This window comes from Larimichthys crocea, chromosome XXIII (assembly GCF_000972845.2).
Source record: "Larimichthys crocea isolate SSNF chromosome XXIII, L_crocea_2.0, whole genome shotgun sequence".
In the NCBI taxonomy this organism is placed as follows: Eukaryota; Metazoa; Chordata; class Actinopteri; family Sciaenidae; genus Larimichthys; species Larimichthys crocea.
The window spans coordinates 15,239,983-15,267,869 of NC_040033.1; the positions used below are offsets into that span (position 1 = coordinate 15,239,983).

At 38.3% G+C, this 27,887-nt stretch overlaps 2 protein-coding genes across 3 annotated transcripts in view; both read left to right on the forward strand.

Moving 5' to 3' along the window:
- The window catches only part of LOC104918156 (receptor activity-modifying protein 3), a 29,187-nt gene extending 3,987 nt beyond the window's left edge, over positions 1-25,200 (forward strand). Inside the window, exons 2-4 of the mRNA XM_010729802.3 lie at positions 14,124-14,153; positions 14,554-14,713; positions 22,060-25,200. Coding sequence (XP_010728104.1) covers positions 14,124-14,153; positions 14,554-14,713; positions 22,060-22,315 — 446 coding nt within the window. The 3' untranslated portion in view covers positions 22,316-25,200. The remainder of the gene's footprint in view (positions 1-14,123; positions 14,154-14,553; positions 14,714-22,059) is intronic.
- The window catches only part of LOC104927518 (sialic acid-binding Ig-like lectin 12), a 311,739-nt gene that overhangs the window by 190,206 nt on the left and 93,646 nt on the right, over positions 1-27,887 (forward strand). The gene's annotated exons all lie outside the window — the stretch shown is intronic.

Below are 27,887 nucleotides of genomic sequence, written 5' to 3' on the forward strand. Positions count from 1 at the left end.
ATAGTAATCGAAGTATTTTAGGGGTTTGGACTGTTGGTCAATGTATTTAAACAAGTCAAATTGGACTCTGAGACACTGTTATTGACATATTTCACTCACATTTCTGAACCAAATGATCAAACGATTACTCAAGTAAATACAGCGAATGAACCAATAATAAAAATAATTGTTATCCGCGACCTTACAACAAACTGTGAGAAACTCTTATTTCATCAATCCTACTTAAAAAATGCTGCAAATAGAGCACACGAGTAGTCTGAAGAAGCACCAAGAGGAAGAGCTGAGCACTTGTTATCTGGTCTCATTTGCAGGAGATGTCCTATACTGGCACTGGTTTCTCAAAGGGAGACGCAGGAGGGCAAATGATAGTTAGTTGTCTCTTCATTCCAGAGTCTGCGATCTGACAGAGAGGTCGTTCCCCTTTAATGTCCAATCAGGTTTCCAATCACAGAATAGAATAGGCGGTAATGAGCCCCATTAATCTGAGTATTGAATCGAATGTCTGAAGCCTAAAGACTGAAATTAATGATAAATGACAGAGGGAAATTAGTTAATCATGAAAGAAGAAATTGTATTCATAGGAGAGAAAAACTTTTCAGTCATGTGCTCAAAAAGTCATTTTCCAGTTCATACAAAATTGCATGTAGTTAAAATGACAACAGCCGACACAAAGTAATGAGTTAAAGCTGTCAAACTAATTTAATGTGGAAACGCTTCAACACTTCCATATCTGTCTCAGTTTAGCAGCCTGTTATGCAGTAATCCTCCTCTCCCTGTGTGAATCGATTGTCGGCCGACACTTTAAAGCATGCTGGCATTAACATTTAATTAACAGTCGAGCTTCCTTTCACAGTCTGAAATAGATCCTGACTCATGTTGAGGAGAGCTTTAGTAACTGAGGAAAACCCTTTGTCAACATTTCCTCACCACAGAAATAGTATGCAAGTTTTTTTTCTTCTAGCAAAAACACAACACAGCAGCAATGTGTACAACGATTATTTTGGGAGGCTCAGAAAAGCTGGTTAGGTGTTTTTTCTTTTTGCTGAATCATCTAATTTGAGCTCTCCATAGACCTGCAATACCTGGAAAACAGGATTTGTATTTTATTATGTCTAGTTACGTGGTAGTTTGGACAATCACTTGTATTTTGTAATTTAGTGGCTATAGATAAAGATAGTTTGATAGAAGTTTGGTCTGTCTGTTTAGATATGGACAGGCTGGTCTGGTACATGCTATGTTGTGAGTACTTACTAGATTTATCTACTCACTGATAACCCTACATTCAGGAATGGCTTGTTTCGATTTGTACGCTTCATTGTGATGATGGCACATCTGGAGAGCTGATGCTGGGGCTTGGATTAAGCTGGTTGTTGTTGGTCAGTAAATACCTCTAAACTGTAGACTGCCTGCCATGGTTTCTGTTTTGTTTTGTGTGGGTGTGGGAGCTTTTGAGTTGTTTGAAGGCACATTTGACACAGCTGCGCTGTTGTAATGAAAGTAGAAGTATAACTACAAGGTGGGCCACCAGCCAAATTAGCATCGGTTAGCTGCTGTTAGCTGTTTTTTTAATTAAAACGATGGAAAGCAAAGAGGCACACTGCCACAAGAGAGCTATATCACTGTTGCAGTTCTCTCTGGTCTAACACTGCAAGATGTCAGTGAAGGTCTTAGATTCACTGATGGCCTTATTGTACTTCCATCTGTCCCTACAAACTCTGAGTGTTGGAATTTGAATTTATCTGTCTGTCTCCCTCTTTGCCTTCTCTGTTGTCTTCTCTCGTTTGCCCTTTTGTCTCTCAGACAGGCTGATGAACAGCTTGTTGGCATTGTCCTGGCTGCCTCCAAGACAGAGGACTTTGGCACTCCTGGTCAGACAACTGACAGAAATAATCCTCTTTGTTCAGACAAAGCTTATATACTGGTCTTCATTTGTTCATTTAGTTGCTTGTAATCTGTGTGCGATTAGATACTGAATTGATTTTGACAGAAACGTCAGTCAGTATATTTTCTAAACTACACAGATGGATGGGGGTAATTAGATGTGAAAGATCAGATCCATCCCTGTATACGTATACGTATTAGATCAGGGGACTAATCCACCATGTGTCCATATCTATCACATCCCGGTTGAGATTGTGGACAAAGTCAGAGTGATAATGCATTCCTGTGCTGTGCTCTGGCTTTTATCGCACAGATTGTGCCAGGGGACTGTAATTAATAGCCAGAACAAGTTGGCATATTTATCACCGATCAGCTGTGTGTGGGACTGTTTTGCTCACAGGGATAAAGTGTTTACTGCTGCTGTGTTTCAACATGTTTGGACATTTAAGGGAAAGTGCATCAATTTTATTTCTCATTTTGACAAAAGGAGGCAGAAAATTGAGGTGTAGCTTCCAAACCCAAGAAGAAAAAGTAGCTAATTTCAACTGGACCTCTAAATTTACAGCTTTGGCTTTGTGTGTGTAGCCTTGCAACGGTTAGTCCTTTCAGAAGCATTTGGTGTTTTTCCTAAAAGCCGACATAATTGTTCCAAGCACTACAATAGTGCTTTTGTTGGATGCTTTTTGTGGTTTGTCAAAGAGGAGATGCAACATAGATATCCAGAGCAGCTTTAGGCTGTTTCTGCTTTTTATGTTTTTGAAGCAAACACTCATCTAGAGCTGAAGAGTACATGAGGGAATACTGATGATGGTTTGAATTGCATTTCCCCTCTTATGCCATTTTTTCCAGTTAATTTTCCATGATAACGCAAAATGACTGGGAATTCAGAAAGTGTACTGATTCTGCCAATTCACTGTTGTTATTTGATCTACACTCCTTATCTATCACTGACAGCCTGCACTGTGCAAATGCGTGAGCATGCAACTGTTTATGCCCTTATGAGCACACTTTTTTTTTCATGGAAGCACTTGAAAACGCTGAAAAACATTTCTAATGATATCATTTCGTTTACGTGCTTCAGCACAGACATAATGCTCATGAGATGCATCATGCAGTGGCTCTAACGCTCCCACAAACAAGCCATGATAGCTCATAGACAGATGGATTGGCTCCAGAGGGGCCTATTCTGCTGAAGCTTGGCTGTAATTTTCCTTTCCAAATGGTAACTGGATTGCATTTATATAGAGCCGTTATCCCAGAAGCCCTTCATGTTGCCACACATTCACCCATGACATGCTGTTGAGCACCAACCCCACAATCATAATCTGACCGGCTCCTCCACCTTAGCTGCTGTTGGCCTACAAACAAAACAAACAGTGTAATAGGTTAAAAAATTTGCATCTTTCTCCGGAAAGTCCCCCATCACTGATTCCCTCCTCTATTCCTGTCTGTCTCCGTCATGGTCATCCAGCACCCCACCTTCTCCTCCCCCTCTTCCTGCTTTTGTTTGCCCAGAGTTCCCCTCTGTCTTGCACATCTGTGTCATTCTCCAGTCTCCTCTTCCTCTCCCTCCTCCTTGACCCCTATAGATGCCCCCCCACATGGAAGACTCCACTTTGATAGAAACAGCATGGGTACTTCCACTGAGGCCTGAGAGAAGGGAATGTTCTTCTGGTTTTCTCTTGTGCAGTCATCTTCATTGTGGTTTAATTGTATCTCTCAGAGAGCAGTTTTAAATTGAAAGAGAATAAACCATAAAAATGAATTATGTTGCCTGTAGTGCAGTATTCACTCTTTTGTACTTTTCCAACTTTGGAATGGATTTTTCTTCCAACGTATATCTTGCTCACTCACCTTCACAGAGTTTCTGAATTAATTTGTTGTTCGCCTCACCTGGCACTTGGGCTGTTCGGTGAATAATAATAATAATAATGATCACCCAGCAGTAAATCACTCTGACCTTTCCTCACTGTGAATCCCACAGGCTTGTTTTTTATCAAGAACAACAAGTCATTTTTGTATGTGAGTAAAAATGTCTTTGAAAGCAAGATGAGGACATTTAAAAAAGTCTCATTGTGTGTCTGGCAGATCTGTCTCTCCTGTGGCTGTGGGCATTTTCAGAATTGTGATAAACATCCGAAGCTTCTCATCAATGCTGATGTTTCAGAAATAGCAGGCAGCTGGTAACCATGGATGGCTGAGGAGAAATTAAGATTTAAATGTCTTGCTGTCCTCTCAGTCAACAACAGATGACACATCTGGATTTTAAACTATGTTCCTAATCGGTAAACTTTAAATTAAATATTTAAAAAATCTCTATATACCTTGGATATCAGAGCTAACCAGACAGATAACCTTTCAAGATTGCAGTGCTGCTGGTGCAGCTTTAGTGTTTGGATTCTCATCAGTAGTGTTTCAAACAGCAGCAGCAGCCAGTTCTGATAAACCCATTGTATGCAACCTCCTGCCCATCACCAAACAGACTTATATGTCTTATTTATACTTCACTACACGTCATCACTCCAAATAAATGCTGTTGTTTACAAAATAAACATAACAAGATCATAATAAGTCTGTTAATATGTTAATATGTATAGCTTGTTGAGCAGCCCCCAAGGGGGTACTGAAGAGTGTCTAAAAAAAGATATTCTTTTTTTGATGATGCTTATCTCTCACCAAAAGCAAAAGTGTCCTAGAGGCACAAGATAACTCACAATCCTCACAATCAGGGGTATTTTTCTTGCATGTAAAAAAAAAAGGTGAAAACTGCTCCTTTAACATCAGCCGGGCCAGGATCGATCTTCATTATGAACGTTGCTCCTTGAAAACCACAGCTACAGAGAAAAAAAAAAGAAATTCACTCTCATAAGTCTGTATTAGTCAGTGCCACTGAAGAATTTTGTTACCCAAGATGACTTATATGCTGCCTCAGAGGCTTTTCAACCTTGAGAAGAAATATCACTTTGGGGGGATGTTGATGGAGCATTGCAATTTTTGGATAACAATAGAAAAAACAGAAGCTATTGAATAGTGACATTAAATTTAATCAACTGTTTTGGTACAAAGACATTAGTACTTCCAAAACTTTTATACAGACCCTAATAAGTATAAATGAGTTTGTGCAGGGACCATAAATACAATATGTCTACTCTAATAGAAGCACTGACCAATTTCTCAGATTGAGCAAAGGATTGCACTGAAGTCAACACAAGGCTTAGTTTTATTTGCTGATGTACAGAAAAATAAAATTGATCACAGCTCAAAGAATCTCAGTATTATTATTCTACAGTTTTCTTTCTCCTCTTTTCGTCTCAGCAGAGACCCACACTCATTAACTAGCAACAACTCACAGTGACGCTCTGTGACCTCGTGACCAGGCAGGTCAGTGTTTCTATCACAACAACATCCTCTCCTTGTTATGTTGTCAAAAGACGACACCACGGTGGCCTCTTATGGTAACCCTCCGCTACAAGGTCATTCATTTTCCTGCCAGAGAGCTCTGCTGATAACAGGAATGACTGACAGTCTGTCGCTGTCTGTCAAAGAGCTGGAAGGTCACACCTCTGAGGAGCTTGTGAGATCAGTGCCGGTGTCTTTCTCTTTATTCTCTGTCCAGCTTTAATTTTGAAGCCGCTACATGTCTTATTTCAACATTAATTAAATATTAACACTTTGACTTTGATACAGGAGCATCATAGATAAATAAGACAGCATTTGAGGTCATATTGCTTCAGAACACAGAACTGATGGAACATTCCTGCCTACATGCTGGCATCCTTTTCAGCCAAAGAAAAAATAAACTGCATCAAGAAGGGGGAGGGGAGATAAGTAGCAACATCCTCTGGGCAGGAAGAATCTGGGAAACACTTGAGATAACATGTATCTGAGACGACCAATCATCTGAGTTTGTTCATTATGTCTTATTTGATTTAACAAAAACATAAAGACAGATTTACTTGTCTGCTTGCTCCTGTTGTCTCCACACCACACTCTTCGGCATCTGACATTCACTCTCTCTTTGCTTCTGTTCGTTCTAGTTAAGAGGCTTTCTATTCATCTGTATGGGATTGAACATACAGTATATTTCTTAAAAGCAAGCTCCCCTTTAGCTATCTGCTTCAGTGACCTCAGTCAGATAACCTCAGTCATTGTTGCAGGAGCTGTGAATTCCCCTGGATCTGAGGTGAAAGAATAACAAAGGAGAAAGGAGTAACTTTATCTTTCAAAAAAGGATAAAAGTAGACATTTAAAATTGCTGATCATCCTGCTATACTGCTTCATTTTTTCCTATATGACGCTACAGCTTCTTTAATATTGTCAAATCTCTGTCTATTTGATTATAATTCCTGCAATAAATCTCTCTCAGTGCATTATAGACAGCTGATTTGGCCTCTCCTCTAAAATAAGGTGCCAATTTTATTCCTTTGCGTCTTCCTGACCTGTAGATCATCATTTGCAAGACAAACAAAGCAAACGCTATCCTTCAGAGGCTTCTCTTCTCATTGATCTAGCTTGCTTTTTTCTACCGATGGTGAGCACGGCGGTAGGTGGTTTGAAAGCCACGATCTTCAAAGGATCTCCAAAGAGCAGAGAGGGAGTTCAAGGTTTTATTCATGAATGCTGTGATGTTTGCCGATGAAAATTAGCTTCAGATCTATTCACAAACAAAAATGTTGCAGCTCTTGTTATCAATTTGTCTAAGGCTTTTTACATTGTTTATTATGTCACCTTGATTATCATACTCTGCAGTGTGAGCTTATCTAAGTATGCTGTAAACTGATCTGCCAACATTGTGTTTGCTGAATCTTCCTCGTCCTTCTTACTTATATCAAAGGTCTAGTGTGTAACATTCAGGGGGCTCCATTTACAGAATAAGACAGAGAGATGACATAACTATGTTTTGTATGTGTATAATCACCATGTTTTTTCTTACTTTAGAGTGACATGTATGTCTACAGTACAGACACTGCAGGTCCTCTCCACAGATCGGTGCAACTTCATAACCAGTTGCTGCTAAATCCTACACACTGTTCCTTTAAAGCACGTGCCCCAGGGATCTGTATTAGGACCATTACAATTTTCACATTTATACAATATTTTAGCAATTTTGTTTATAAATCTTAACTGGATATTTTCTGTACTCTTTTGTAGTTACATGGGGTGTTGGGTGATACGTTAAAACATTTTGAACCAGCCACCATCAGCCCCACAACTAGTGAATGCTGATATATTCACACAGGTGTGTGTGCGTCAAGTTTGCTGTAGAATCAGAGTCAGAAGTACTTTATTAATCCCCGCAGGGAAATTGTTTAATTGTTTAGCTTTAATGAACAAAGTAAACTGTGAACTGAGATTAGCAGAATTGCCTGTCAACTCATTGGAAAACACATTTCATTCAGACTCAAAAGAAACAAAATAAAACATAAAACTCTGAACTGTGAACAATTGTTGCTGAACAGCGGCTCTCACTAGGAAACAGACCAATAAAATAGCAAAATAAAAAAAACAACAACAACCATAAATCAACTAACCAATCAAGATAACGGATTTGTCTTATCACCCAAAAGTGACAGTTGTTTTCGCCTGGTTAAATAAAGAGAAACTAGAGTTCAGAAAGTCGGTGTACATTTGTCTCTCGCGTTCTCCTCTGATTTTCAATCCCTTTGGTCTGTCTGTCAATGTAGAACAGTAGAAGACAGATGGAGCAGCAGGAAGAGGAAGAGATAAAAAGACACCTGAATTATTTCCCTTTTTAATTTCTCAGATTAGATTTTAGGCACATTATTGCCGTTGGCATAGATACCGAGTCAGATAAGACCTTCTTCATATCCTGTTTGGGACACATTATCTTTCCATGTGTTTAAACTAACAAACAATTTTGTGGTGTCACAAAATCAAAACTAATATATGCAGAAAAGGTGCAGCGAAATTAAATTTGACTATTATTATGAACCTCCCTCTGCACCAGTGACCGTAAATCATTGCGCTCTTGACCTGATGGTGTATCCGTGCCAGACCTGAAATGAGGAATAGGTCAAGCAAGCCCTTCCACTTGTGACTGCGCTTTAAAACAGTCTGGACTGTGCTAGCAATCCATCTACTGTACTTTCTTTCATCTTCCATTTTCCTCTCATCTATATTTATCTTGCCAACCTAACAAGGCAGTGGATGACAGCGTGACAGTCTGCCAACAGAGCTGATCCTCAACTGGCACGCTCTCTGCTAGTGCGTAACATCTAAATACACTTTGATTTAATTCTCTCCTAGTTTGAAATAGCTCTGCCTGACCTGCATAATTCACAAGTCTATTGCTGATATAATGTAGTGCAAACACTACATTTCAGTTAAATCAAATTCAGTGAGTATTGCTTATAGCTACAAGCATCCTGCTCAAGTGGAAGTTGTTGTTGATATGGAGGCTTGAAAGGAAATTAATAATTACAGCCTCTCGGTGTCTTGCTTGTTTAAAACCCTGCATGCAAAGAATCTAATGAGTATCCTGCAATATGGGTAATTCGTTCCTTTACATCAGGGAACAGACTTAATAATGTCACTTTTATTACCTCTGTGTTTTTTGCTTGTCTTTTCAAAAATTGCTTATTGCTCTATAAATAGCAGTTTCAGAGCAAATGAAAGCATCCCTTTGAAAAGATGAGAGCCATGTACTGTTTTCAAAGCAAGGAGCTCATTAAATAAGCTATTTAACTGTTAATTTGTCTTCACAGACTATGTTGATGCAGAAATGAAATCTCTTTATTTAATTGTGATTATATCATGAAGAGCTGGATGTGATCCATGAATAGCGCAGAGTCCAGGAAAAAGAGGCTTCATTAGCATGGCTGTGGGTGAACAGTCGTTTCCCAGCGACAGCAGTCGCAGCTTTGTGAAGCTCAGAGAAGAGAAATCTGATGGCCTGACAAATGGCAGGATAGTACGTGAGTGGCTGGATGAATGAACACGTGTAAAATCCTTCTGCTCGTGTAACTGATGAGTGATTTAACGATTCAGTTGTCCATATAGCATATAATGAGAGGTTTCGAATGAATCAATTAATGTCAAATTGATTGCTTTTTAAATGTTTAATTTACATTTTCTACGAAGGGGAAAATGCCACATGAATAACACAGACTATCAGTCATTTGTCTTCCACAGCTCAGCTCAAGCTATTTAAAAAACAGCTTTACTGCAAATGGATAATCATGGTTTCAGCAAATTGAAAAAAATGGAAAAAGGCATTGCTACAATCTGCAACTCGCAGCCTAAGTCAGCTACGGATAAACTGTATTGCTGCTATTCATTCTCTGCGTGAGGCCTGGGAGGCGATGCTGCTGGAAGGCTCTTTCTGGCAAATTGCTGGTGATGGTGATGGTGATGGTGCTGTTCTGCTACACTTAAGGCTGAAGAGGTCTGTACTTTTCTAGACAATATAAACAGCAATACAGGTATACATGTGGTGTGCAAGCTTAAATTAATATTTTTATATGAACAATAACTTATAGGGGCAATTTGTAATTCCTGGCCACATGCTCCAAAAAATAGGGGGCTGCATTTCTCCTCCTCCCACCCACAATATGATGACAGTGTTCAAGGTTGTTTACAGTTTGATCCTTGCTGTGATCCCACAGTAAACACTTGTAATGTCAAGTGATTACAGGTTTGGAAACTGCTGGGAATCCAGTTAGTAATGTTACAGTGGTATGAACCTAAAATAAAAACGTTCTGTGTTTTCATACATTAAATGGATCAAATGGATGTCGAGATAGCTACATCATGATGACAGTTTTATGCCCTTGTAGACAGATGGAGAACTGAAAGTAAAGATAAAGCCATATTTTTGGTTCCAAAAGTTTAAAAAATCAACTGGCTTGAGATCAGAGCAGAATCTGTTGGGACTTCAAATGTTTTTTTCCTCCCCCGGGCTGCTGACCTCAACATAAAGAAGACCTCAACAGCTGTCTTATTGCTAAAAGTAGCTCTGTCCCTGCGTTTGGCTCTGCATTAGAGGCTACAGTGACTCCCTATCACCTCAAGAGGCAGAAGTGGTATTACAAGAAAGTAAAGCAGAGGCTATCTGGTTAGCAGGCGGATTTCATTAAACTTCGCAACACAGTACATAGATGTATTTGACATAAAGTCGTAACTGTTTTGAATCATAATTCATCCCTTTAATTATAATAATTACCTGCCTATCACACAGAGCCAGAAAATAGTATGTGAACATAGTGGAGTATTTAGCTGCCAAATAGCATGATATGTTTTCTTAGGATTTGGAGTAGACTTAACAGATTGGCATTTTGAAATAATGCTTTATTCACTTTCTTGCTGAGAGTTAAAATAGAAATATTGATACCACTCTTATATCTGTCAGTAAAATATGAAGCTACAGCCAGCAGTAAATTAACTTTGTTTAGATAAGCACAAAAACTGGAAACAGGGGAAAACAGCTGACAAAATCTGCCAACTAGCACCTCCAAAGCTCACTAATTAACACACACTGATATCTTGTTTGGTTAATGTGGAAAAGAAAAACTAAAGAGTAACAAACACATTGTGGTTTCTCCCTAAAGCTAAGATAACCGAATGCTGGCTCCAGCCTCATATTTAACTTACAGATATGAGAGAAGTTATCACTCTTCTCAGCTCACTCTTGGCAATAAGCGAATAAGCCTATTTTACAAAATGTCAAGTCATTTCCATTCTCTGAATGCTAATGTTGCTCTGTATCTCTTGGGGCATTTGCAACAACACATTTACAAGGTGATAATATCAGTGCTGTGTTCTCAGCTTGTTTCACAAAGTAGAAAAATCAGCAAATGCTGACATCCCTCTGATAATTTATCTGCTATCTAAATCCAGAGTCATACTGATTTGGCAAACTGTCAGACACCAGGGTCAGAGATGCACCACGCTGCCATAATTCACACTCTGGCAAGAATATACTTAATAACTCAAACAAATCTCATCAGCATCCACACTCACTCTGCCGATGCCAAATCTGTCTCCATTCATAAAGCTGGCAGAGTAGATTTAGGTTCAAACTTCCCCCTGATGTTGTACAGAGCTCATACAGAAGGAGCTCCTGATGCTAGATTGCTGTTACAGTCAATTTGTCAACTCTGAGAATCTGGATTTTATTCTTTGACTGCGATTAGTGTTCAGTAACCAGCACAAATAAAAACGATAGAAGCCAAAAAAGCATGTCAGGTCACATCTTCAAAAGACAAAAGAGTCCATATCGCACACAAACATCCAAACCATGGAAATAATGCAAAATGCCCTGTTTAGAACCAGCACTTGGTTTGTCCATTTTGGGCTAATGTAGATACATGACGGACTTCGTATCTACATTAGTGTTCCACTAAACATGGAAATCCAAATGTGTTCCATTAAGATTAATTAATTCCATTAAATATTCTCTCTCTATATATAAAAGTTTTTTTTTCTAATTATTTTTAGAATGAATAAAATGGTTATAGATATTATGTTCCATTTCAGGCATATTCTGTAAATAGAGTCCACTAAATCTCACACAATGGACCTTTAATTCTGTAAATAGAGTCCACTAAATCTCACACAATGGACCTTTAAGTGGTTTGTTATCAAAGAGTGCAGATGGGATATTTGGTTTTGCTGATTCCTGTCGCACAGGAGCTCGTGTGCTCAAGATGTATTTATGTTGGATGTTATACACGAGATGTTATTCTTGGACTTATTGTCGGGAGGAATGAAATGCAAAGGGAGACCTTTGGGAACCAGAGGGCTGAGAGCCAAATTTGGAAGTCAAAAATGAGAACTGCCATATTTAGAGTGCTCTGTAATTTAGTATTTGGTCGGATTTATTGACTAGTAAAGACAGAAGTCATATTTTCTTTGTGACTTGACTGCTCAGAGTATCTAATAAATGTCGAGAAATGATTTTCTGTCTTTAAAATTCTCTAATTCCCTTTTGAAGAGAAGGCAGGAAGTGGATTTAATGTCTTCAGATAAAAATACAGATGACTGTATGAATTTGACTGTGTGACTTCTTCTAGCTTGGGGATGCTCAGGCGGTGCCCTGAGCTGTCTCTTGATCCCCTTGATCCCGTCGAATACAGCAGACAGAAGGTGACGGTTTAGTTCTGAAACAGCTTGTCAGAGACATCCCTGTCATCTTTTAAAGACTGGAATAGAACATTTTTTTTAGCTCCCTTGTTTGTTGAAATCCCTCACTGAGAGGAATTTTGTACATTCTTGCTCTTATTATGCTTTTGCTAAACAGTTGAAGGTGGGTTTTCTGAGGCTTTTCTGGTAGGTAAAGTTTTCTTAAGGGTTTTCTGAGAAACCCACATCACAAACTGGAGTAGAAGTAAATGAGACAGGTGGAGGGAAAGGCGGGACAATAGGGAAGATTTTTCAATGAAAATATTAAGATAACCCATCCATAATTTGAGGACTTTTTCAGGCCACTATTCTCTGCTGCTCCAGACTCATTGAAAAGAAACGTGCTTCTAACACCTTTTTCAGGAGATTTTTTTTCTAATTAGAAATATTTTTCTTTCCCTTGGAAACTATTTTGACCTGAACTTCATATAACAAGCATTCCTGAAAGGAGGTCATAATATTTTTATTCAGCTCATCTGCGACCTGTCTGAAATTTTGGGCTTTGCAATAAAATACCTCACATGTTCAGAGCTTGGCCTGAAGAGAGGTTGACACAGTTATAACTTAAGCACATGAATATTTAATTCAGGATTTTCAAACCTCTACATTTTATACCAGAACCATAAATTTGTATAAAATCTGATTGATGGAGTTTTCAATATTAATACTGGTACTTTTGAATTCAAGGGCATACTAGTTAGCTTCCAAAATTTTGGCCCATTTTTCCAGTTTTTATGCCAAGCTGAAGTGTAGTACGCCAAGTGTAGTATCAATCTTCTCACCTGACTCTTGACAAGAAAGCACATTTAACAAAATGTCTGTAAACTCAAATATCCTCCTTCCATTTATGTTTTAGTCTTGTCAAAAATAGTAGTCTTCTACTTCTTCTAACTATAATATTTAAGACATAACTTAACCTCGTCACATCACAAACACTCTACCTCAAAACATCCTTACATGCTCAAACAGGGAAGTCTCTATATTTAGCGCTCTAACTTGGTAACAGTCTTTGTCCTGCGGGGCGTCTTTGAAACTGATTCTTTGCTTTGTGAGCGTGGCACTTCAAAGAGAGATACACCTTCCTGTACAGCAACACACTTATCTTTGGTCATTCGTAACACACACAAAAAAAAGAGCTGCCGTGTGCAAGACTTTTATCGTCGTTCCCTCTCTGAGAAAATAGAAATACAGAAAATTGAAAACACAGTTTATGTCACAAATAATGGATTGATTCAGTCATAACAATGGTCACACAAACGGATTATACATATGATTACATAACAGATTATCTTGCTTACCTCTGATGTCTCACTAATAATCTGCTCCAACCAATCAAATCAACACACAAAAAGATAACTTCAGGATCCAACAAATGATGGGTTGTGTTCAGCATCTTCAACAGTGGGTGCCAACCTTTTCCAAACAAACATCACTTTACATGTGCAAATATTAGCACTACTAGTCTACCTAGACAGCTGTGCTTTCAACTAAATGCTAACGTCAACATGCTGATGTTTGGCAAGCATAGCATTGTTCACAGCAAGCAAATAAGTCCAGGTAATTGCTGAGGTTGTATTTCCAAAACTGGTTGTCAGAAAATGAAAAACGTGTCAGTGGAATACAATAATCCTTGCAAGGCATTTGGAGAAATGGTTACAGTGGAACTTTTGCATACTAACTTTTGCTAATTAGCACTAAACATACACTGGTGATGGAAATGTCATTCATTTTGCAGATATTTGGTCATATTGAGTATTGGATAGTAAATAACTGTGTGATTGTGGCACTGATGAAAAGTCAGGAGATTGCTAAAGTGACAGGAGTTCACCCTGAGGGATGAGATGTTTGTGTCACATTTCTATGACTATAGTCTATCTGATGGCTTACACCTTGCCAAGCCATGTGCATGTAGAGTACGGACATGGGCCACAAGTCCATCATAAACAACATGTTTACGATAAACAATGTGTTTGTTTGTATATCAGAAAATATAAAGTAAGACACAAATGTTTTCAAGCTGAATATATATATATAATCGAATATAATTGCAACCCAGTGGTTTAGCTGTCATTTCACTCTTATCTTTTTTTCTTTCTTAACAGTCAATGCCTGGATGATGAGAGGGTTGTCAGGTAAGCACATCCATCCATCCATCACATATAATAAGAAACTATCAGTTACTGGGAAAGACTGAGTCATTGTTGCAAAAAAACTACAGGAAAGGAAGGAAAACGGATGTGGTATATATTAAAACTGACATTTCACTGTTCCAAGAACAAAGTGGCTAAAAATTGATTTAATTGAAACCTCATGATGGACAGAATAAAAGTAACAGCTCGATGACAGAACATAATGAGAAAAATACCAGGAAACACAGGAAGTATTCAGCTCAGAAAAATTACAAGACTCAAACAACCACGGACATCCATCTTTGTCATGTTTCATTTGGGTTACTATATCTGAAACAGCACACACAGAGCAGGGAACATGACCGATAAATGCTCTTTTCTCTTCTTCTTTGTGTCCTCTCAGCCACTGACAGTTTAAACACAGAGCCCACTCCTCCCCGGCCGAGGAAACCCTGCAATGAATCCTGGCTACAGTGGGAGATGGAGGTCTGCGGAGAGGAGTTCAAGCGAGACATGGGTCACATCGATCCACAGTACTGGTGTAATCTCACATACTTCATCAGGTACGACCATATGTGGAGGTGTTAAACAAAAAGTAAGCCATTGGCAAATCTGAAAAGCTCTGTTGAAAGGGACTTTGAGACAGTCCCTAACAGCTTGTCATCTATGTAAAAATAAAACCTGTGTAACACCTGTCAGGCTTTATGTTGCACCACTCAACAAATCTCTCGAAAAGTGACAAAAACTGCTTTAAGTTAAAACTATTTAAAACTGAGGGTTTTTAGCCTATTTCTTTACATTACGTATTACGTTCCGACTGCATCCTGCATAGGTATGCATTTGCATTCTGCATCACATGTTCATTTAGATATGAACCCACACACACAGAATCAGTTCAGATGTAATTGTATTTTATCAATGCCTAACCTGATTTTGTATATCTGGGAAATGGATTATCAGCAGCAACATTCACACACCTCTTTCTTTATGCCCCTGAGAAGATTTCACAGCATGGGAATAACTGTACCTGTTTGCTTGTGTCTTAAAATAAGTTCTGGTGTTCTTCACTATAAAATGGTTTCTTTATTATTCAGACTTTAAAATTGGCCTGCGACGGAGTATCTGAGCAAAGACTCCCTTCCTCTTGAGAGGGAGCTCATAAATTCTGCCTCTGGACCCAAAATAAAGTGTTGATGTTGAGAATAGCAGAGAATCTCATCCACACACAGGATGTGACAAGATTATTTCACCTGGTGCAGTGATGATGGCTATCAGGAAACTACACTGGCCTTTATGTAACCTTACTAAAGAGCAAATTGGTTGAACCAGAAGAAAGCAATAAAACTATGAAAGATCTCTGAATGTTTTTAGGTTCTTGTCTTTATTAGTCCTCTTTTCTCAAGTAATGTTGCCTCCATGTCTGAGTGCTCTATATTTGTATTATAGTTGTATTGTCAATCCCACACGGCACTTAGCTTCATAGAAAGACTGTATCCATCTTAGCCTCCCGCAGCTGGTTGGATGTCTGTGGGTGGGAGAACAGTTGGAGGTTTGCTTCCCAAAATGAGAGCTGTTTTCAAGAAGCATCTGAGCCCTGACCACCCATCTGTATCAGTCTTCATCCAGATTTTAAGCTCATTCCTTCCACTCACCTTTGGCCTCTCAGTTTTTTTCCCCTTTAACTGCAGAGGCAGAAGAGGAAGGAGGGAGCCATAAGACTGCTTTCTTGCACAATAAAATGCACATGGGAGATTCAAAACAACGTCAGAATAATGATCACAGATATGTAGGGGGGAAAAAAATCAGTGATTCTTAGAACCACCAGCTTCGTCCATCAGGTCTCTTTCTTTTTCACCATTATGTATTTCCAAGAAAATCTGTCACAGCATCTGTCTGCTGTTTTCCAGTAACAAAGTTATAAAAACAAGTGCAATTTTACACATTTACACAAGGATTTATTTCAGTGATTATCAGTTTGGGGTAATGTAAAATGTGAGATAAAGTTAAGCCTTGGAAAGGAACTAACCACATCAAGTAAGTGTGTCAACCAAACAAGAAGTTCATGAAGTCACATGGTTGAATTTTGGTCTTTGTTTTGCAAGTCACAATTAAGATTTGAGTCTTAAAACTGATGTCCAGAATATCAGTGTTTATCATAAATGGTTTGTAAAATTGGGTTTAATTTATTTAGCAAATTTATGTTCACAGATTGAAACAGTAATTGGATAGTAGATAAACATGATGGAGTTATACATGAAGTTAGACATAGGCAGTTGTCAAAGCAAAACAAAGGCCAAAGCTAACAAAGTTAAAGCTGCTATAGTCAATATTCTTATATTAACAAAGCTAAGCTCAGCTTCATGCACTCATAACATTGTTTCCAGGTGCAGTAAGCAGCAGGTTTTTTTGTGTGAAATAGACTCAAGTCCACTGTACACTACCTGCCCATCTCCAAAGCTAGCTGGCGAACACAGGGGTACATTTAGCAGCTAAAAAACTAAAATATTTCCAACAGGAGTTGGAGACCAAAAATTAACACTACAAACTAAAATTTATTTTGGGCATACGTTCATCAGGTGGACACAAATGTGACTCCAAATTGATATCCCTTGTCAATATAAACCGTTATCTATATACTGTGGTAACTATGAATTGTCAGAGTGGTGTTTAAAGCTGGTTTCCACTGCCCCCCAGTGGCCCAAAAACAGTTTAGTGCTGGTTTAAAAATAAAACATGAAATGTAAGTGGGAATTTTTAACTCTTAGAGTTAGTTCTCATACTATCTCATACATCTCCTCTCTCTTAATGCAATATACAGACATCTAAAGTAAATCATTTATTCAGAAGCTGGTCTAACGTATAATGTGACATTTGTGTTAAAGTTAAAATCGTGTCTGAAGTCACTACATTCGTGACAGGATTATTGGAGTTCAAGTCATGTGACTGAAGTCAAGAGTTCTGCTGGTTGCACTAAGCACTGTAACCCTGTGGGATGTGGTGGATTTCACAATGAAAATTTGTGATGGAAAATCCATTAAATCCTGCCAAAAACTCACAGAAAGACAAATTAAGGATAAGTGAAACTACTTCAGATGGTTAAAGGCAGTTTGATTGTGTGTTTCTGAACAGGTATACTATTGTTGCTGAGCACTGTGTGAGTCTCATTTTGGGAAGTACAGAGTCGTGTCATCTTTCTGTTTCCTCTGCTGGTTTCAAAAGAGACAAGACTATTCATCACGCCTATAAATAGTTAAGTCTTTTCGGATCCTTTCAAGTGCTGTTTTGGTCTACCTGAAGTGCAGGATGGGTGGTGTAGTGTCCGGGCTCTGTTTTTCACATTTCGTTCTGCTTTAGTAGTAGTGCCTGCTTATTTAAAACGGAAGGATATGGAGATGTGCTTTAAAGAGTTAGACACACCTTTAATCAAAATCTGCTCTGTCACTGATGCTTGATATATTAAGTGTGATTGACACATAAAAGAGTATAGAACAAAGACTGTCTCACAGCCTGAATGTAGTGGGAAGCACAGCATGACTTGCCTTTCCAGGAACTCTGCCTGCATGAGGCAACATTTTTTAAACAAATGATTCCTTTGGGTGTTTTGTGTAGCGTGCTTTATTCACATGACTGTGGAGGATACAGAGACTTACTCAGCAGCACTTTAACATGGAGCCTGGAAGAAAGTGATAAGAAGGCAAATAGGGAGAGGAAGGGAAAGAGCGAAGGCACAAGAGGAACCAGAGAGTGGTGAGAAAGATCTGGCTTGGAGAGCGAGGGGCCTCATGTTTAAACAAGCAGTGACCCCTGCAAAGCTTCCTCTATTTGACAAATGAGCCGTGCCTCTCTGCAGTTATAGCTGCTGGCCAAACACTCAGGGAGCATGATTGTTATTGTTCAAAATGAGTTGGTACAAGCTTGTTTGTGCACACAATAAAGGGTATAGAGAGACCACCAAGAGACTGTGTGTGTGTTTGTGTCTGTATGTGCATTTACACGCTTAAGTCATTTACCTTTAATAACATATTGATTTTCTGCCCTGAGCGCTTTTCAGCTCCTCTGGAGCTTAATGTTTTGCTCTGGAGCAGGGGATGCTGGTCTATCTGGACCTTTTAATATTAAAAGTAAGGAATTATAATCATTCCCTATATGGACCAGATGCTGTTCTAAAGTCATTAGATCTTTTTTTTCTACTGCCACTAATGACAACTAATTGGCCATTTAGAGAGCAAGTTCCATTTTAAGTGGGTTATGTACTTCCACACGACTAGCAGACACTGTTATTAACAACTGTAAGCCAGCCATGGAGGGGAGAAGATGGTCATGGTAAAATTACCTGAAGAGTATGAAGAGCTGAAATTGTTTATAGAATTATGTGCTGCTGATTCAAAAGATTAAAAAACATAAGTAACATTAGTGACAAGGTGGAAGTATTTCATGGTGTGCTCAGACAAAAAACAAAACAGATTTTGGACAGTTTATCTTTATTTGCCCACAAACAACAGTGTACCCGCTGTCCAGCTTTGCTTCCAGCAAAAACACTTTATGTTCAGCTCAGCCTCTGACTGATCTCAGAAATCAGACAGACAGAAATCACCAGGAACTCTGTTTCTTTCTTTTTCCCCTTGTCTGTGGACATTTATGAATATGGAAAAGCCTGGGATAGGAGCACATTTTTGCATCAACCTATGAGCAAGAAATGTAAATGTAAAATTAATTTTCTGCATGTGGCAAAAGTGGAAAAAATATGAGTAAAAGCAAAATGAGATGAAGCATTCAAATCCAAGTCTTCTCCTGTCTTTTTAGTGACTGTTTGATCTGAACTTCACCTCTGGCTCTGTCTGTGAGTCTTAAATCTCTATAATGGTTCCCATCATGCCAATGGTGAATGTGCATTTCACTGCACATGAATAGTGAAGAATAAAGTAGTATATAGGAACCACAATTACATATAAACACGAACAAACAACCTTTATGTTTTGTTCAGACTCCATCAAGAGGATGTGGATACTGAATGTTCAAGCCAACAAAAGAACAAAGAGAACATCAATATTAGTGTGTGTAGTATTGATTAGCAGCAGGAGAGCTTGTGTTTTCTTGTTCTAGATTTAAAGGAATAGTAAAACATTTTGCAGAACACACTTGTTTCCTTTTTGCCAAGAGTAAAATAAAAGATTAATACTGTTTTCACGTCTGTTACAGACAGCAACTGATTAGCGTAGCATAAAGAAGGAAAAACAGGTAGCCTGGCTCTCTTCAAAGGTAATACAGTTTATGTACCAGCACCTGTAAAGCTCACTGATACACATGTAATATGTGGTTTGTTTAAGCCGCACAAAAAAATCAAATGTAAACATAAAACATTGTGTTGTTTGAACTATTTCTTATCTGGGAGAGTCTTCACATTTCAGCCTTGGTAAGAAAGTGAATTACTGAATTTCTGAAGAAAGAAAGAAGAAAAAAAAACCTGATTTGCTAGTCAGCAGAGTTAGTCACAGAAGTTAAATAAACAATGAATAGCTATATATAATTAACAGTATTGGATATAATAGTGTGTATTAATGAGTGTGTCTACAGTGTGATGCATACATAAAATAGTTGTCAGCAGTATTCACATATCATGGAATCCATCCTCATTAAAGTGTTTAACTGGATGTGCATCAAAGTGCCACATCTATAGGCAAACACAGAAATATGAACGTGCAGAGGTTACCGCTATTAAACAGACGTGACGGGTCATCTTGTCTTTCAAAGCTGCAAAACAGTTTTATCAGTGTGGATTTCACTGGGAATGTCTCAGGAGGAGTTATGGAATAACACTGGGCATTGAAATGTTCAAATGAGGCACTAATCAACGGCACATAAGATAAGCTATATCAACAGCTTTAGTGCCAAGCGTTCAGTATGCACCCAGAAACCATTATGTGTCTCTGTATGCATGCATCCACAAATACACTGTGTCTTTGCCAAAACCTTGTGTGCATCATACGTGTATGTGTGTTGTGTATTTGCGCTAACAGTTATATAATATATTCAACACATTGTTCTTCTTTCAGTCGGTAAGTTGATCGTTTATTGTGTAAAAGTTAGCTGCTGTGTATTTCATCTGGGAAATAACTTCAAAGTCTTTTATTCCCCACAGTCCTGCTGCTGCACTTTGATTGTTTCTGTCCTAAAGCTCTGTTACATATATTTTTTATTACTCTTTCTTGTCACTTTATTTTCTTCAGCCCCCAAATATGCCCTCTGCTGTCATTTTGTCAATATCGTGGCAGTGGCATAAACCACATTTTTAGAAAAGATTTTATCTTATCGGGTGAACTGACAAATCCTTACGCACTTTACAGTTTGTTTGATAGGAAATACTATTAACGGAAAGCCGCAAAAAGCTTTACCTGATAGCCCATATGAGGATAAGTTTGTCCTTTTCCTGCATCTTACTGTACAACATTCGTGTAAATATTGTTCAATTTTCAGGTTTTGCGTTTCCACATGAGCTTCCACTCCTTCAGTAATATTCTATGGCTGAGTTCAGTGTTGACAGGAAGCTTTTCTCAGCAAAACACTGTTCTTATAACTGTCACGTGGTGCCTACAGTATACACAGCATCAACACAATATATGTCCCCTTCAGACAGCAGTTTATATGATTAACAACACATAAGCAGAGGTCTTTAAAAACAATGGCTACAGCTTGACGTCAGAGCTTATGTGCTATACAGAGGGCAGCGGGTTGAAACAGACATATATTAGATGTCATAAAGGCTTCTTGTTCCTGGTAATGGTTGCTTTTTCTAGTAATACTGTGGTGGACAAACACAGCAGTTTTACATAATATTCTAGATGTTATCTTGTAAGTCAGGGACTGGCCACTAATGTTTATGTGTCATAAAGCAGTAATTTCCCTTTGTTTTGTCTCAGGCTACGTACAGGCTTCCCCAACTGTCTGAGTTTGTTGTAGTTGTGGAAAGCACTTTGTTTTTTAACCCCAAAACTTAAATTAATAGGACAGTACTTTATCTACATTATCTATCATTAAGTCTGTATAAATTACTTAAATAAAATGCTAAAAAGACAATTGTTGTTGTATGATAATGCACATTTTAAAATTATATGGTAAAACCTATGTCAAAAGGTCAGATTTTGTTTTCAAAAAATTACAAAAATCAAGCTCAGGAGTTGCTCCATTTTGGTGATAACAGTGATGATTTGCATTTTCCAGCTGTGCCTCATAGTTTTAATAATCAAAGAATGTCTTTAACAAACTTTAAGTCCAAATGATGTAAACAAAATATTTCATCTTCAGATTTGGAGGCAGTGTGGGTGTAAATGAAGATCTACATCTTCTACGATCTACAATCTACATTAACTGTTGCTCAGTTCACTATTGGTGAGAACACCAATAGCTCTTGAATGTCATGAGAAAAAAAAATCAGGACCTAGAGGGTTGAGAATCCAGGGTTTCAGTAAGAGGGATTAAGGATGGCTCAATGTATTCATCATAGCTCTAAGCCTGGATATCCCCATAAAGGCTCTGAACAGCCCAAGAGCCTGTTCAAGGAGAGTAGTGGCCAAGAAGTAAGTAAAAGGCAGTATATCCTCAGTCACTATGATGAATTACTTTCCAAACCTCCAATGCTTTGATTAATCCCTGCTAAACCATAGTAGGGTTTTAAATGGTTGCACAGTTAGTTAGGTCTTCTTAGATGGATAACCCTCCACCTCCACTATATGTATTTCAGTAATATTGTACCCTGAAGTGTTGTCCATTTTTTAAAAGTTTTGAGCGGATGTGTAAGAATAAACCAGATAGGCTCAGAAATCTTCAAATCTGACCCTCTAGGAATGCTTCTGCTAAAACAGAAGTCCATCGGGATTTCTTTCTAATCTTTCCCTTCTCTTTCTCCCATCAGTGAGTACCACCTCTTCACACACTGCACAGAGACGAAGTCCTTAATCGCATACTGCTATTGGCCCAATCCGATCGTGGAGAGCTACATCGTTCGCATACACAAGCACTTTTTCTCCAACTGCACCATTGAACAGGTGGTATTGCTGGACCCGCCGGACGACACATTAACCATTCTTATCCTCATTCCTGTTTTCCTCACATTGGCCATGATCGCCCTGGTGGTATGGTGCAGTAAGAGGAGTGATATCTTGGCTTAGGAGTAGAGAAAGGTGGAATAAGATGACGAAGAGCGGGAAAAGGAGTTCAAAGTCACAACCTATCCACTTAATCAATACTGTACAAAGAAGTGCACAGAGGTTTTGTGAGATTGCTTCAGTTGGTCAGATTACCCCATAGTTTGTGCTGTAAACAAGGGAAGTAGTGCCTGATAATACAAAGTAGTTTTCTTTAATATTTTGATATATTATGTGTAATATGTGTAATACTATCGATCAACATGTTCAGCTATCCAGCAGGTCTCTTTAGTATAGGATCTGAGTGTGTGTTAATACTGAACACTACAATCTTTTAAAATATGCTTCTTTCTTTTTTTTTTCTTGTAGCTGGAACCAACTTCTGGTTAGCTTAGCTTAGCATAAAGACTGGAAACAGGGGGAAACAGCTAGCCTGCCAAAGGTAAAGAAATTCTCCTACCAGCACAACTGGTGGAGCAGTATTCAGGTGCAGTACTTCCTGGAGTCACCATGCCCAGAAACTAGTCAAGACTTTGGGAAGTAACTGCATCTGAACAAATAATTTGGCATGTAACATATAACCTCATGTAAAAACCAAAGTGTCGCTTTCACACTTTGGGGTTTGTATGGATTAAACACAGAAAATAAAACAAGTTATTTAGTGAGTGTATAGATGGTGGATTTTCTGCTCCTTGGATGGAGCCATGGCCGTTTTCCCTTGTTTCTCATATTTAAGCTACACTAAGCTTCTCATTTAAATAATGACAAGAAGTAAATAAGTGCATTTCTCTAATTCTTCACTTCCTTCAAGACAGAGAAGATTTTTTTATCATTTGATGGTGTCATTACTTAGGGGGTAACTTGACCAAGTAGGTGATCAACCAAATCTTGGGTGAATTCTTTAAAGCTCATGGATGTGGACCGTTAACCTCGGAGATTCTTGTCAGAGCACTGTATCGTTGCTGAAAGCCAAAGTATCTACCAAGCATCAGAGGCAGTGACGAAACTCTAAACTGATGGGAATTGGAGACTCCCTGAGGACAAATATTTTACCATGATACTGCATGATGGCTTGGATACAAGAAGCCAAATGTGGACTAATGATTCTGCAAGTTTAATCTTACTGTTGAGTTACTCAATGGACTGTCACCACTGGAAAGGATACACTGGCGGGCAACCCAAAGACAAGGCAACACTATGATTCATATATTTTGGAACTTGAATTTCTTGTGTGACTACCTGAGCCACAATGGACTCTTTCATAATAGTGTAACTTATCAGATATTGTTGAATAAAATACTGTTAATACTCACAAAGAGGGGTTCTCAATGGAAACAAAAAACTATGAACTGATATTGAGACCTCATACTGTACAGTTATGTATCTGTGTGTCTCTGTCTGTGCTGTCTACTGTATCTGCATTGCCTCTCCAGTGTTACTCAGATGAGTGAAAACACACACTGATGCTTTGAAATTAATTCCTTTGGGAAAAAGCCTGATTTAATGTACGCACTTCATTGGTTCTTTGAGCTGCAGTCCTCACCAGCCATGAGGCAAACTAAACCGAGCACTGCTTTTTTATTTTCTTCCAAAGCATATGGCATCAATCTGTTTGTCTGCTCACACCTGCACATTTTTGTCTATGGAAATTGAAACTCCTCAGCTAAAGTACATTGATTAGATCTCTCTTAAAATAATTGGTCGCTCCCCTTCATTACGTGAACAAAGCAAGTACTTTCTAACTAAATTTGTCTATCTTACTTCATAATGTGAATTGCCTTTTAACAAAAAAAGTTTTTTCATGATTTGATAAGAAGACAATCTTCCCTATCATTAACGACTTATGTAACAGCAGTGAATATATTAGTAACCTCAGTTTCTTTCCTCAATTAGATTTAATTATTTAAAAGAACGAAAGCATTATGGCATTAACTTATGTTATATGTCTATAATCTATGTAAACAAACATTGGGCTCTTTACATTGTATTTTACCAGGCTGGATTTGACAGTATTGTTTCCTTGAAGCAGTGGAGATACTGTCAGAGGAGAAAGTAACATGCCTCTTCTGAAGTCAATTAAAGAATCAGGTACTAACCTTTAAGTCAAAACTATAATCATAATATTAAACACTATTATAGACACTATTTGTGGTTGTTATTTGTCTGCATTAAGATTCTGTAATTACTGTAATTAGTTATAGTTATAGTTTTCATTGTTAGTGGTGGAGCCTGCCTGTGCTCAATTTGGACTCACCCCCTTAGGTGAGTCTAAAATGATGCATGTGTACAACTTTATACCCTGAATTATTAATACTTGGACTCGAGTGTCAGATGTTTCCAGTAAGTTCAGTACAGAACAAGTTCTCAAACTGATAATCATATATTTAAATCCAAAATTGCTACTCCCAGCTCCTTTAGGAATAATGGAAAAATACTAAATACTAAAAGACCTGAGCATTGTTTGTGTGTAAAGGGGGCATGAGTTGCATTAAGCATGATTCAAAGCAACTCTCAAGTGTCATGATCCATTACCACATCTCCAGGTGCCTCCTCCATTGAGTTTCTTTGCTCTGATGTCACCCAGAAGATTTTTCCCCCTACCTGAGAGATCCCATCACCATTAAAAGGAAAGGCAATGATAACCGGCTTGCATCGTCTAATCCTGAAGGGGCATGTTAATTTTCTCATTTGAATATCTGCTCGCTGAATTATTTACTGTATATTCTATTTAAGGTCACGATTAAAGTAAAAAACAAGCAGGAACTGTGTTTGCTGTCCCACTTTACTATTTCTCACTGTGGTTGCGATGTCAGTGATATGACTATATGTTAGAAAATTGGTACAAATACCCCAAACTGCCGACACCTCCAGTTAAATCTGCACTGTACAATACAGCCATATATACTCCATTTTTTGGCAACATGTATCAGTCTGAAAAATACACATTTTAAATGACAGTAAGGTTACGATATGATGCTGAAGTGTTACATTTACACATTTTTACACATTTTGAAGGCCCTGGTGGTGATTTCAGTTATTCTCATTAGAATTATGTCAAGCCATGTTATTGGTTTCGTTACAATTATATAATTCTTAGCAAAATTGCCACTACCAGTAAGTTTGTTAGTCAAATTTAATCCATGAGAACCCTTTGTGTAAACTTTGGTGACAAGGAGTCTAAAGTTGAGGAAGCTATCAAAGCTTATTAGCTGTGTTGCATTGTCCTTTTTTGCTTACGTACTGATGTAACTCTACTACTCGTATAGACGAGTGTACACTACTCCACAATAGAGATTTCTAAACAGTAATTAGACAGGAGTTGATATATATGATAACTATCTCTGTTGGATAATGTTCTGTAGCGTCTATGTAGCAAGAAATAAATAGATGAAGAATGAATTACAGGTGCAATACTGAGTTCATGTCATATTAGAGCTATTGAATTAGTGATAAGTGCGCATGTCAACATCCAGGTCGCAACTGGGAAGGACTTAACCTTGAACTAAACAAATATTGATTTCTCATGTTTAGTTTTTAGTGGCTTATTGTTAATAGACAACTCTCACTATGTAATTGTATTATCTGTACTGAGTTGTCGATGATGTTGATGTCCCATTTCTACCATCCATCTCATACAGTATGAAGGAGATGATGAGATTAATGTCAATCAAAGCAATTTTTACCAGTCCAAACAGGTTTAATACGTAAACACAACAACAAGTAAGTAGGTTTTTTTCTTAATGTCTCAGATGAGGTGGAACAAGTGTGGAACGAGTGTACAACATCTTTTGCGCACCGTTGAAAATGTACTTTTGGGAAATGCATTGCCCACTGTCCTGGGAGAGTTCACGAAGGTGTGCGTGCTTTCAGACTGAGACATTATTATTTTATTACAACAACAACATTATCTTGATCTGGACAAACAGCCGGACAACTGAATCCTTGACAGTTTTTTTACGTGTCAGTGTAAACCTTTGAAACAATACAAACACAAGCCAGCAATGCCATTTCAGAAGTTATCATTGCATCATGTAAATATACTCAGAGTCAAACAATGCAGTCATCACTGTCAATGGATGATGGTCAATGATGTTGACATTGCTGTCGACACTCAGTCTAATCTTCCAGAGGTTGGGCTGTGAGGCACAAAGCTGGAAACGACAAACCCCATGGCCACAAAACAATCACAGTATCATTACAGACTCCACCTAAACAAACAAATGGCAACATATCAGGCAATATTTATTCCATCTGAAACTGTCCAGGAAACCACACAAGAGTTTTTTGTTTCTTCTGAGAGGCAAAACAACAGAGTTTAGAGACACAAACACAAGAGACAATAGTTCACTCTGCCGTGAGGGGACACAGTGCGGTGCAGTTGCCCTCAAGGATGGCTTTTCACAACGCCTCCACGGCCAATGTCTTGGAGGCAGGAAGGATATTAAAGCTTTTTCCCAGAGTTGACAGAAGAATACAGGGAAGTGGGTTGACCCAGCGGTTTTGACCAAAAGCGTTGCAGGAAGTGCGAGAGTGCTATGCCTCCAACACAGAGCTGCACTGTTGTGACGGGAGAACTGCTGGCAAGGCACGGAGCACTGTGGTTTCATAGTGGCTTCTCAAGGTTGATGTCAGTTTCTGGCATTGTATTATAGTTATTTTTTGCAAGCATTGTAATATTGAAACTATCATTTTGAATCATACACATGGGCCAACAGGAATGTTGAACCATGTGCCATGAAGAGAAAACAGTCTGCAGGTTTTCATTCTACCAATCACCTCAGCAGGTGATTTCTCTGATGAGTTCCTACCCTCCACCTGAAAGAGGTCTAATCAGTGAAATCAGCTGGGAGAACAAAAGCCTGCAGACTTGTGTCTCTCTATGGTGCTGCAATATGATTAAAGTGCTGCATAAAAATGAAGGAACTGGCTGTCGTCGAGGAGGAGCCTTCCTCATGTCATACATGGTTAAGACTGTCTTGTATATCTAATAGATAGACAGCATATGTATATTCATGTCTAGCATGTATTAAACATGAAATATGTAACATGTTATGTCAGTCTAATTACACACTGAGACATACATGCAGGTGGATATATGCAAAGATATATCTGACACATATCCATGTAGATATGCAACATACTATATAATATTAGGGAGGATGTAGAGCAGTGATAAACAGACCTGTCGACCAAATCTGGTGTTCCAACAAAAATATGTGTTCACTTTAATAGTAACCAACTTTTCATATCATACATTTTGTGTAGAAAACAATGTAAACAATAAAATTATATAAATATAAGGATCATGTTAATCCCAATAAATTTGCTCTAAATGAAGCAACTGTTACATCTCCAGCCTCGTAGTGTAACATACAACATACATTCGTGTATATGTGTCATTTTTTGCTAAATGCTACAGTTCTCTCATCCCATTTAGCTGCTTCAGTTAACTTTGACTTCAAACTGGTTATATAAGTCACTGTAGGTATACTTTACAATTTTGTTGACTTCTGTTTTTAACTCACTGGATATGCTAGCTCCTGCAATGTATATTTACAATTTTCCCGTGTTATTTCTACTTTTGGCCAAGTACATT